Here is a 13,360-nt window from a genome sequence, read left to right as displayed (position 1 = left end):
TGACTAGTATATTGTCTTTCAGCCTTAAAACAGCTTAAATTCATGGGATAATTGAGATGCCAGTACTCAGCAGTAATACAAAATGATCCACTGCTGTAATATAGAAGTAGTTTACCCAAAAAAAGTTTTGTTAAAGAAGTAACGGACTTTGGGGTTTATTTGTCCTTTCAAACTATGAAAAAATAGAAGTGATTTGGTTCACTTTTAGCCTTATGAAGTATGTCTTATGCTCTGTCACAACGTAGCAAGGTCATGTGCAGTCTTGGCAGTGGCAAATTACACTGACTAGGCTTCATTGGTCCTTTTTAGCCTATGGAACAGATACTGAGAGGAATAATGCAGTGAAAATTATAGGACGTTTGACATGTAGGCTTCCAGGTTATTTTAAAGATTAATTATTAGGTCTGTTCTTACGGCCAGTCTTTCTGAAGCAAAGGCTAATTTTGCAAATACTCGGGAATTTGATATTGTGGAAAAAATTGTCGTGTTTTGTTTTTGTTGTTTTTGTTGTTGTTGTTTTTTAAGTGCTTACTCCTTGATAAACGACTCACACAGTTTTCTTACACAAAAGCGAAAGATTTGGGATGTTCTTTAGGACCTGAATCTCTTGCCTTCTGCTGGAATTTAGGAACATTTGGACCTTCTGGGTTTCTGTCTTCCCTGGCAGGACACCCTTTAATGGCATGTACTCCAGATTTTGCAGAAACACCAAGTTTCAGGCTAGGAGTTGAAGCTGCGTGCTGGATTTGGTTGCATGGGAGGATTTGGGTCACTATGTCCTCCATTTTGATACCCCCCGCTCCCCCCCCCCAATGAATTCTAGTTGTTCCATTTCACTTCAACATCATGCTCTAGAAAATACTACTTGTTATCTAATACAGAACAATATGTATGTAGGTCAAAGCAGAAAAACCTAAATTGTGCTTCTGCTTTTTTGTAGAAGGTATCTGATGAGTCTTCTCCAAAAATGCTATAGTGGGAGGACAAAGGATCTATGACACAACTTTTTTTTCTATGCTAGTTCATCAAAATGAAAATTCACAAGTGGTAAAGCGTGGTCAGTTACTCTGGATTTAAAGGAATTCTTAGTGTTTTACATTCTCACAGCAGGACACTGGAAATGTTTGTGATGGAGTTGTAAATATGGGTTTCAAGGCTCTAATTTTACTTTGTACACTTATTTAATTCTTTCCCATTATCACGTGCCTACAAAACGTTCATCTGCCTTTAGACGGCTGCAGGTGCTATCGTGGAATTCTGACCTGGGGTTGGAGGGTACACAGAGGAGCAGGCAATAGCGTTTGGAAAGAAGCCTTTATAAACAGAAAACTGTTGAATAAGAAATGAAAGACTGCAGGGAAAAGCTTACGTTCATGAATAACCACAAAGTTGTATGTTAGATATCTTAGCAAATGTTTTTGTATGCACTGTCTTGGCTGTGATTCTGTCTTAATATTCATTAGCTGATCTGAGATGTTATGATGTGTTTTTCTTGCCTAAACATTAAGCTGGACCAGGTTGTGGGATTTTGCTTCTATTTAATCAAAATCCTTTTACTATAAGTAAAGTGGGATTCAGAATTCAGCCTAAAGTTCTTTAGGGAGAATGGAAATAAACTAAGCATGCTTTATTTTACCCTTATCATCTCATATTTATGATGAACTTTCTGAGTTTTCACTGGAGGGGAGGGGGTGGCACAAAGGTATAAAATAATGTAAAGTTGACAGTCAAGAAGACTGGTTTTGGTTTGTATTAGAGTTAAAAACATGGTCACTGTAATTTCTTCTGTATTAACATAGCTTTATATACATTTACGTCATTAGAGATTTAATGATTTTTGTTTTATTTCATAGGACGATTATGGGCCCTCATGGAATCAATCGAGCTGTTCACCGCATTTCTTTTTCTGATTGTCAGAATGGATTAGGTAATTAGATTGCACATTCTGTTGATGCAGAGTTAACCAGACCTAAAAGCACCTGGTCTGCTTTTCCAGTTCACACTGACATCTGTACAAGTTTAATTTATCCAAATTTTATGGATTTGACTATAAATCCATTTAGCACAGTAGATGAAATAACAATTTCTTGCCTGTTTCTTTTGTTTGTTGTGCAGGAGTTAAAATTATTGGAGGTTACCGGACACAAACCGCAGAAGATTATGGGATTTTCATAAAGAGAATTCTACCTGGAGGGGTTGCTGCTGTAGATAGTAAGTAATTTAAAATGTATTTTTGCAGACGTGCTGTAAATAAAAAGCTTTTTTGAGATTCCATCTTCTCTTATACAGATTGATCATTTAAAATAATTACTTCAAATGTGATAGTTCCTACACTTGAGACTTGCAAAAGGTTAAAAATAAAAATGGTTCTAAAAAAATATTTTAGAGATGTCTTTATCAAATATAAAACATAAATGTATTCATGCATGGTAGCTTACATGCATGGTATCAGCAACATTCAGCCAAAAGTTACTTCCAAAACTATGAATTCCGGTGCTGCAAATATTTGTGCTATAGTACAAATAACATTTATTTTCTGTAGCTGTTCTGTGATTAGTAACACTGAGTGATTGTCATTTGTCTTATCACAGTGGCATAGATAAATCAGGATCAGAACCTAAGCTGCTGAATGTCATAAGGTTGTTTATGCATTAGATCACATAAAATTGAAAGAAAAAAAAAGCTGTTTTATTACCATGATATAATATGTTCACCACTTTCCTGTTGATTCATGAGTGTGCTGTTGATTTCATTACAAGGCCGTTTGCTCACGGGAGACCTCATTTTGGATGTCAATGGAGAAAACTTAATTGGAGTAACCAATGAAAGGTATGTTTGTACTGTTGACTAGATGTGCATTAGAGCTTGAAATGTATTTATTTATTTGTGACTATATCGACCACTGATTAACGACCGCAACTCCACTAAGGTCACAGGAGTTGAACTGGCAATGAATTTATCCTAAAAAATTAATCATGTAAAACTATCATAGAAAAGTGGCAGGAGTTTAAATGCTTTTGTAATGACAGAATAAGATAGTTTTGTAATGATGCAGATTATAGAATGTGTGTGAAAATACCTTTAAAGCATATTAAGCTGTTATGATATTTTATATTTACATGTTGGTTGAATACTGGTGAGAATAAATGGTACAGTTAACAAGTATCATTGTAATGGGATAATTAAGGAGGCATTGCTTAGGAAAAAATGTAGAATATGTTTGATGGTTCCTGTAGCTGGATCACCAGAAATCAATGTGAAGCCTAGTTTTTGAGTAAGATGTGGAATTAAAATTCAATGCAAAATTACAGTATATGTTGGTGAGTGAAATCCTGAGCTATGGAAGGTATCTGAGCAGTATCCTTTCTCTGGTGTAGGCTGTTAATCGTGAAGAAGGTCCAGCGTCCAGTAGGATGGACCAAGGAGAGAAGGGGACAAAAGGGAAGGGAAAGAAAGAACAATCCCAGTTTATTCCCATCATCAGACACAGACTCACCACAGTCTGTTTTTTGCTCAGTTCTCCAGTGCTTAATTTGGGTTATGCTGCTGACAGACTTTTCTCTCTGTATCTGGCAGTCAAAATTATTAACTACATTAAGAATTTGTTCATTTTCCCATCATTTTTGCATTACCTACTGTGTACTTCTTGACAGAACCCTGGTATATTTACTTTATTATTTTTCCCCCTCCTTCTAGGGCCGTTGACATCTTGCGAACAGCTTCAGCCTCTAATCACATGTCTCTGCTAGTTGCCAGAGATGAAGAAGCAAAGTAAGAGAAAAATAAAGCATTGCGTTAACCTCAAAACTGACAAAATCCAATGCAGTACTTAAGTCTGAGAAGGCATTTTTTTTTTTTCAGATTAGGATTAATCACAAAATTGCAGCACTTGTCACAGTTTTCAATGTTATATTTGATAGCAATTCGTTTTGTTATTGTCCTGGGCAGTAAGTGAGAAATGGAATACTCATTTTAATGAGACGGCTCACATCAATTAAAGTGGTAAGCTCTGGCCAATTTCAGTTCAATGAAGAGGATTGAAATGTTATGTTACCAGCTAATACCCTTAGAATTATTTGCTATAATAATAGTATTTTTTAACACATCTCACATGTTAAAATAAAAAATGAGGAAATGCATTACACCTACAGTACCACAAAACGGTGATTTAAGCTGGTCTTGCCTTCTGAAAAGGCAAATTTGGTTATTGTTTCACCTCAGTAGTTTGCTTTTCAGTTTCTAATGAGCTCTGAATTAGTTTGGATAAGTAGGTTAAACTGTTCGCTGCAGCAGGTAGCCCAAAATACCTCCATTATAAGGGCATATCTCTTAAATATCCCTTTAATCTTGTTGTCTGAAGTTAAGCATATAAACCAATATTGGCACAGAATCATAGGAAATATTAGGATCTAGGCTTGTATCCCCTTTTGACTTCAATCTCTGCAGGAAATTGCTGTTACACAACTATATTTGATAATCACTGTGAGAGTAGCTGCTGCTATTTGCCACTGCTAGGATGTTCCACTTAGAGTAGTCTCTCCATAAAGGAATTTTGTCCAAATTCCTTTAGTCTTTTGTCTGACTTAAGGGTCCCATTTCTGCCCCTTTATTTTTGTATTTAACAAATTTAAATGCCTCTGTACTGTAGCCTCTGATCTTTCCTTTTTTCAGGCTGCCTAGATACATGAGGTCCACTCTTAATCTGCTTTTATCTAAAGAATACTGACCTAGTTCCTCTAAACTCCTTGAATAATTAAAACCCATCAGTCCTTTTACCGTTCTGGTAGTATGCCCAGTGGCCTGCACAGAATGTGCCACTCCGTACAGTCCTTTACTTCGACAACTCTGAAGGAATTTTTTGTGACTGTGATAAAAGATTCAATTTACACTGAACTGTGTTTGTGTGTGTTCCCTGGATTTGATGTTAGTTCAATAAATTTTCTCTGTCTCTTTTTTTTTTTAATAATACATCCAACAGACTTCAATAACCCTTTGCGGTCACTGGAATTACATGGGAATTGCATTTACTGCAATCAGTTAATTCATGTCCTCTCTCTCTAATTCTGTAATAGTAATTTGATGATGCTGCTGGCTTATACCATTCTATATTTTATTTCATTTTTAAATCTTTTATTACTGAGGTAGTCATAGCTCAGATTATTAAAAATGTTTTTTTTTATATTAGGCTGCATTTAATATTAGATTATTAAGACTATTACTACTTGTTGCTTTTTTAACACATGTAATACAGGATCTTCATCTCTGTTGCTTTTTTGTCAGCTTGTTATTTCTGCAAAGAACTTCTATTTTTGATGATTATTTTTTTCAACAGTGCAACTGACCATTTTTTCTTTCTGTCAAAAATAACGTTTTTGGTTAATTGATAAGTGCCTTCATCAGATTTGATTCATTTAAAAGCTTCAAATACATATTGGTCTTAAAAGAAATGTAATTATTAATCAGTTTTAGATTACTGCTACGAGCCTCTAACTTGAGCTCAGTAGCTGAATTTTCTTTTTCCTTCTCAAAACTGGAATGCATGAATGAATGAAAGAGAAAACCTGCAGTGTATTGAAATAAAAAGTGTAGCATTGAATTTTACCAAAATATTTGAATAAATTGGCAATATTTCTAATGAAATCTGTTGTAATGAGATGCAATAGATTTATATATTAATATATATATATATGTATATAAAATAAATCAAAAAGTGTAAAAAGCAGGGTCAGGATAAGGTTTACTTCTTAATCATTTCCACTTTGGATAAACTGATATGGTTAAAAACAAGACAAAAATTATCACAGTTTATGTTTCAAAGTAGCTCTTACCAGAAGAAAAGAAGGGAGATCAGCTTGTTACTGTGACTTTACTTGCTTTCCTACTGCACAAAGTATAACGAGAAGCAAGACAGGATAGCAAAGAAAGCAAGACTGCCTTTGGAGTGAAGATAACAGGCAACAGAGAATGTGCCTGCCTAAATCCTGTGGATCAAGTCTGAATTTATATTTTTGTGTAGGAAAGAAAAAGATAAATTCTAAAGCTTTACACAGAAAGATGAATCAGAACTTTCTTTTCACCATTCACCATGAGGTTGAAAGAAGAGCTATTTGCGACTTCTGTTTTCGTAAAGTGGGCATAGCTTTGTGCGTTATTACAGCTAAAGCTCTTGTTTTTGGTCCATCTTCATATGTGTATGTTGTGATAGATTTTTCAAGGCATGTATAAGAAAATAATAGATAGTAAGCAGACAGCTGTTGGAACTATTACATATTTCAGATGGATAACATTTTTTCACAGATGTCTTCCTGTTCGATTGTGACTGGTGTCACTCACCATCCAGTCAACTAGTACTGTAGAAGAAGGCATTACTGTGAATGAGAATTGATAGCTCAAATATTCATGCACAGATGAAGAATTGCCCTTTATTTTATCAGTTGGAGATTTTTAAAAGATTTAATCATGAAAAAGATAAGCAAAGCCCAAGCACATAAAATATTTAATATATAATGATATCTACCTCTGATGAAATGGACCACATACTTCTGAGAAAGCTAAGTAGAAGTTAAGAATTTGTATCTGTTTTACTTCTTCTTGTATAACTAAGAAATATTTATTTCTATACTCTTTTTGACCAGGGCTAATGCCACAACCTCGATGGCCATTCTCTTGTGGGTTCTCGTTCAAACTAAATGAAATAAAAGCATTCTTTAAAGATACAAATATACTATGGGTATATTATCTGATTCCATCTAATGTAAATAATTTGTTTTGGACCCAAGTAATACCACTTGTCTTATTATCTGTAGCTGACTTGAACTACAAGTTTTGAAAGTTTTGAAATCCAGGGTAAAGAGAGGTAATAATTAAGCTTTTCTACCAATAGTCTGTTTCATCCATAGTTTGTTGCTATTCCATCCTTATCCTTCTGGATTACATTACCTTTTTCTTGTCTCTTCTGAATGTTTTTATATCTGACAGGGCTTTCCTCTTTCAGTTGAGGGAGAACTTTGCTTTCTGAGGAATTGTAACTGTTCAGCAGAGACACTAGCAGATTACGAAGGGTGCGTTTAGAACTAATGCCAAGTCCTGACAAAGAGGAACTTTTTATTTCCACAGGAAAGAGTTTCTTGACCTGATGGATAAGTATGGCTCTCACAGTGACACCAACTCTGCAAGAAGTTCTCCAACACAACTATTAACTGGTGAGAGATTGCTTCCTATCCTGACATAATCTTGTAGGACAATCTTCATACTTCTGTGGACTAGACGCCAGCACTGAAAACTGTTTGGGGGAAGGGTGTATTGGAGCAAGAGAATATCAGGCTAAGCACATGTTTACTTATGACTTTAACATTTACTTTGTGGTATAAACATCTAACTCAACTGGTTTGTGTGTCAGTTTCCCCAGCTCTAAAATAAATGTTCTACCCTCTACTTTCAGCAATTTTAATTAATGAATAGTGTGAACTGTGTTTGATATTTGTAGATGAAAGATAACACGAGATTACAAAGTAATAATAAAAAATTGGACTAGAATACCATAAATTCTAATGCTCCTGGAATTGTTGCCTAGTGAGAATGTCTTTATACAGCATAGTCAATTACTCTTTAGGAAAGACAGTTATGTTTTTTCACCCAGTTTGAAAAAATCATTCTTTGCTATGATTTAAAAAATTATTCTTGGAACCCCTGGCTCAATTTTTAGCTGCATAGACTTAAACTTTGTTGTGGTTGCCTGATTGCTTATAGTTTTCTGCTTTCTAACATGAAATTAGGCCTATGATTTGAAACTTCGTGCTTTTTCCCAAATGTGTGTTTTACTTTTTTTTTTTTTTCATCCTTTCTATTCTTATAGGAAAACCTGTAGACAACCTTTCGTCTGGGTCATCCTCAAGGTCACAGAGTCCTCAATTGCATCCAAAGGATATTATTACTACCATTAGCAGAAATAATTCTGTCCCAGCACCATCACCAAAGCTTCCAAAGTAATTCCCAAAGCTGATTGTAACTCTCTTGTGTGAGATGTAGAAAATGTTGTATTTGGCAGCTCAGGAAAATTCTGGGTTGAGCATTGAAGTGTTCAAAAATCATTGTTTTTTAAATCCTGTAACATAATACTATTGATATTACAAAGTTTCGGGTTTTGCAAGTTATTTTTTTCCTCATTTTATCTCATTTATTTATTGTTTATGTGGTATAAGTAGATTAATCAGGTTGACTGTTGATCTCAGTACCTTGTAACAAATTAATGCTTCTCATTTACATTGTAGCTAGGTCATCCCTTGGGTATATATAGAAGAGAAGTTTAGTCTTGCAAAATAATATATTAGTTACTCTTGTAATTGCCTGAAGTAACACCTGAAGTTGTTGATTTTGTAATAGGGTAGGCATGATAGCCTTTGAACATAGAGATTGTGTCCATTTTATCTGTTTGTTACTGTGGTACATATTTGTGAATCAACAAGATAGACACTGTATCACTTGTGGGTCTCTAGTGAGTGTCTAAATCTGTGAAGTAACTCTACTTTCCTTTTTTCTTTCTCTTCCTAGGGATAGTGCGTTTCAGATTATCTCTGTTTGCAAAGGAACAAGCCTAGGTTTGAATATTGTTGGAGGAATTGACAGAAATGAAGGGCCTTTGGTATACATTCAAGAAATTATTCCTGGTGGTGACTGTCATAAGGTAGATAAAAACCTCTTCTTGCTACACTGTTCAGTCCCCTGTATTTTTCCTTCGTTTTATACCTACCTTAGTACTCTATACATACATTTATACTGTAAATACTAATTTCATTTGTGTTTCTTTTGTGTTTCTCCTTGCTGTCTCCCTAAACAGAATTATCTCATTACACCACAGCATGGTTACATGGTAATGAAAATTATTCATGAGTTTGTGTGAGGTACATGAGGATCTTATTTCCCAATTTCCAAAGCAGAAAGTAAGAAAGCAATTTTTTAAGAGGTTACATGAGACTAGCTAATCATCAAGGATGGGACAGACATACAGTTTGCGTATTTTTTTTCACAGGATCATAGAATCACTTAGGTTGGAAAAGGCCTTTAAGATCATCTTGTCCAACCTTTAACCTACCGCTGCCAAATCTGCCATTAAACCATATCACTAAACTATCTCACTACATCTACACAGCTTTTGTCACTCAGACATTCAAAAAATCACTTTTCCCTTGGACTTGGTTTAGCTGAATCCTTGCAGTTGAGAAGTATTGTATAGGGAAATAAGAATTATAATTAAAAAAAAAAACTGATAGTGCAGACTAATAAAACATATGAATCAGTACTGATTACTATTTTCATTATGACAACTGCAATATGTAAAACAGGAGGTCTTGGAGGTTTTTAAAAAATGAATAAATAACAGCTGTCTGGTTCAAGTACACAGAACTGTTTATCCAAGTGTCTTCTTGTCATCCTATGTTATTATGGTTATTCTGACATGTAGATAAACCAGTGTTTGCCATCTGCCAAGCAAGAGTGTACAACTTAATTTCACGACCAAAGAGTTTTGCCCCCAAAACAGTCTTAAACTATTTGTGACTGAATATTTGTAGATTAAGATTAATCCCAAAAGACAGAGATTGATAGAAAAAATGCAACGTTTCTCCCAGACTTTTTAATAAATAAATGGTAATCATTCTTCTTTTGTTTTCTGCTGTTTTGTTACAGCTTTTAAAAATCTTTCAAATTGTAAATATATATAATTTACAGTCTCTCATGCTTATAATTGATCGAGTGAGACCGAGCCATCAGTATGCAGTAGGTTCTAATATTAGCAATATTAGAGGTAATTTCCCGAGCTTGGTTAGGTGTTTGAGAAACCTAAATAGTGAGTGTATTTTAAATCTTTGCCACAAGAGGGCAGCATTGAAATTGATATTTTAGCAGGCTTTCTGCAAGAGAAGTTGTAGATCTAGAGCTTTTCTTTGTGATGGAAAATATAGTGAAGTGCTATCATAGGCTGAAATAACATAACTAAAATTTGATGTATTTTTGTATCAAATATGTAAAATTATACTGGCCTTAAAAAGATATCTCACTTACTTTCTACAAATCTTCCTCTGTACATAGTTTGTTTCACGTGGTTAGTTTGCTTCTATGAAATATTTCTTAAACACTGAAGAACACAGACATATTATGTATAATTTCATGTGTATTACGTTACACAAATGTCATAACACTGTAACCATAGGTATGGACCATGTATAATACATAGGTGAACAACAATCATTTTCAGTTAAATTGGTAAGGCTTCTTTAGAATGTGAGTCAAAAAAGCTTTATATTAGTGAAAAATCTACCCAAGCATATTTAAAGTCTTGTCTTATAGTTTCTGAGGCAGAAATGCGATATGTTACTGTGTTTGCTAGAAAGTTTGCAATGAATAATTCAACAGAAACGCAAAGTTGACAGTTGACAGTATTATTTCTAAGGTATTTTTGACTGGCGAATTCCTAATAGATGAATCTGTTGTTCTCGTTAAGATGAACATGGATAGTAAGTGCCTGAAAAGTCCCATGTATAGCCAAGAATGTCTGTTTCTTGAAAAACAAATTAATTCAGCTCTCAGCTGAGTTAATTAGCAAAGAAATTTCCTGTAGTCAGATGGGTTGGTACTCCTTGCTGAAAACAATTACTTTCTGTGGTTTCTTCTTTTTTAACAGAAGTATATCCCTTGGTCCAGATTTCTTGACACAATTTCACTGAGATCCATTCTGTCTGATGAAGCTTTTAAAATGATTGCTGTCATGCAGATTAAATGATTACAGTAAATTTAGAGAATAGAACATCTGCTTTAGTTTCTCACTTTATTTAAAAAAAAAAAAAAGAGTATCTGTTACGTGAGGCCTCAATCGCGTTTTTTATTCAGGTGAAGCCCAACTATGTGGGAATATGAGTTGGTTTAAATGGAATTCTGTACCATCTTGGGAAGGTTCCCACCTTGAGAAAACTGAATTACATCCATGTACTTAAGACAATTTAGTTTTAGTATTTATTAAATGAAAATCTAAACAACTAATTAGTTCTACTGAGTGAAGTAGTTGTTTTCCACTGTTAATTAAGGGGTACATAAAATAAATCTGATATCAGATATCAGATAAATCTGATATCAACGTGAGATACACAGTGCAAGCTGCTTTTAGGGTCCTGACATTTCCTATGTCATTAATAAGGAAACCAATGGTAAGCTGTGTCTTTTTATCTTCTTCCATCATTTGATCTACTGTTTGTTTCTGGAAAATTGTTAGGCAAAATGTGTAGCCATTTTTCATATCTCATGTCTTAACAGATCCAGAGTGCACGCTGTGATTGTATAGTTCTTCCTGCAGTGTTAGTTGTTAACACAAAGTCTGTGGTTTTGGTTGTTTGTTTGCTATGGGTTAGGATGGACGATTGCAGCCTGGAGATCAACTAGTATCCATAAACAAAGAGTCAATGATTGGCGTCTCCTATGAAGAAGCAAAAAGTATAATCAACAGAGCAAAGATGAGGTATCTGTTACTAACAAACTGCTAATTCCAAAATGGGTTACTATACAATATTAATTATTGCATTACTGTGAAAAGTCTTGTCACGGGGGCTTAGAGGAAATACAGGGTATGTTCATGTTTTTGAAATGATCAGTTGAAATACTGTGCCATATAAAAAGACTCAAATGAACCTTTTAGCACTTTAAAATTATGATATATTCATTCCTTTTTGAAATATATATATATATATTTTTAAAGCACTGCTTACTTGTTCTAATGATAGAGAATAGAATATCCTTTTAGAAAAATAAAAAAGAATAATCATGCACATTGTCAGGGAAAATATAGTTGTTAGTCTAGTAATATATACTCTTATGAACAGAATAGTATACAGTATGCTAAAAGTTTTTTTAATTCTAATTCTAGGTTTGAAAGTTTTTGGGAGATAGCTTTTATAAGACAAAAAAATATTCCCAGTTATTCAGAGAATCTGCCACGTCCTTCCAGTCTCTTAACATCTTCTGGAACATACGGAGGACAACAAGCTGCAGTCCTTAGTCCTCTAGCGTCTCCTGATGGAAAGTTTGTTTCAACATTCACTCCTAATGCTGTGAGTATTTATATTATTCATTAATATAAACTGAGAAAATAGTTGAATAAAATAAAATGTTCCTTGTCAAACAGAGTCAAAACAGGTGATTCTCAGTTGTTTTTATATTCATACTCGAGATTCTTGCCCACTTTTGTTTCCCGTCAGAGCTATAAACATTGAAGCAGGCTGCCTAGGGGCTATGCTGTCTTCATCTGTCAAGTTCTTCAACCCCATCTAAGCTTTTGATAAGGCCCCGATCTAAGTTTTGAATGGCATACCTTCTCACCATCCCCATCCCATGCCTTGCATTTTCTGCTAGGGTTGTTTGGATGTGTCCAGCCCTATTTCCCCCCCCCCTAGACTTCCTTCCTTTCTCTCTCTTTTAGTTTAATGTGTATTTCTAGTCTGGCTTGTGACCTATTTTAGAAAATGGTATTTCATGACTTCTGATTTTCTTTCATAGATGGAAACTGGAGTCAAAATTGAAGAGCAATCTCCAATTACTTCTGCAGAGAGCAGTCCTACTGATGTGTCAGTTCCTGGTAAATGCTGATTTAATTTCCTGTCACACTTTTGTTCTTCAATAATTGTCTTAACAGAAAATAGTACATAGGCTTCCAAAAAAAAGTAATATTGCACCATTTTTGTAGTACTAAATAAAGGATAAAGATCAATGGATTGTGCAGTAACTTCTGTCAGATATAACAACAAACAGCTGAAACCAAACAAAAATGAGTGATCACAACATTTGCTATATAGCAGTAATGATAATAGACTCAGTCGAAACCAGATAATGAAGACTCACATATAGATCAAGATTAGGTTACCATAGAAACTGCTTTCTTGATTTGATGAAATTCTGTGGATATATACCACTTGCATTTTTTTTTTTAATCAAGGATTTGGAAGGATAGAAATAACATGCAGACCTCTTTAAGACTTTTTCAATTAATAACAAATAGAATGCATATGTGTATATTTATATATGAGAGCCGTGGCATTCAAACTAAGAAAATAGTCCCTTTGATTGTATCTTTGAATATATCTTATGAAAACAACACTAAGAAAAAATAGAGAGGTTCTAGAGTTTGGTCAGAACCAAATCTGAATTGAATGGTTGTAATTCCTCTGGGAAACCAGTATGCATTGTATTTATAGACAGTGAAAATACAGGCATAACCATGCGGTTCTCAAATAAAAAAATAATATAATTGATCCTGTTTTGTATTTCTATATGAAGACTTGAACTATATTCTTTTTCTTTGGGCAGCATTAAGTAAGAA

At 34.3% G+C, this 13,360-nt stretch overlaps 1 protein-coding gene across 5 annotated transcripts in view; it reads left to right on the top strand.

Annotated features, from left to right (window-relative positions):
* The window catches only part of STXBP4 (syntaxin binding protein 4), a 77,119-nt gene that overhangs the window by 11,348 nt on the left and 52,411 nt on the right, over window positions 1–13,360 (top strand). For all 5 annotated transcript variants that reach the window (XM_080560390.1, XM_080560387.1, XM_080560391.1 and 2 more), the window contains 10 exons: window positions 1,854–1,927; window positions 2,116–2,211; window positions 2,760–2,829; window positions 3,697–3,771; window positions 7,117–7,202; window positions 7,856–7,985; window positions 8,551–8,683; window positions 11,400–11,506; window positions 11,912–12,095; window positions 12,541–12,619. In XM_080560390.1, the coding sequence (XP_080416516.1) occupies window positions 1,854–1,927; window positions 2,116–2,211; window positions 2,760–2,829; window positions 3,697–3,771; window positions 7,117–7,202; window positions 7,856–7,985; window positions 8,551–8,683; window positions 11,400–11,506; window positions 11,912–12,095; window positions 12,541–12,619 (1,034 nt within the window). The remainder of the gene's footprint in view (window positions 1–1,853; window positions 1,928–2,115; window positions 2,212–2,759; window positions 2,830–3,696; window positions 3,772–7,116; window positions 7,203–7,855; window positions 7,986–8,550; window positions 8,684–11,399; window positions 11,507–11,911; window positions 12,096–12,540; window positions 12,620–13,360) is intronic.

Source organism: Anser brachyrhynchus, assembly GCF_964034855.1.
Source record: "Anser brachyrhynchus genome assembly, chromosome: 18".
NCBI lineage: Eukaryota > Metazoa > Chordata > Aves > Anseriformes > Anatidae > Anser > Anser brachyrhynchus.
This window is presented reverse-complemented; position numbering and strand designations above follow the sequence as displayed.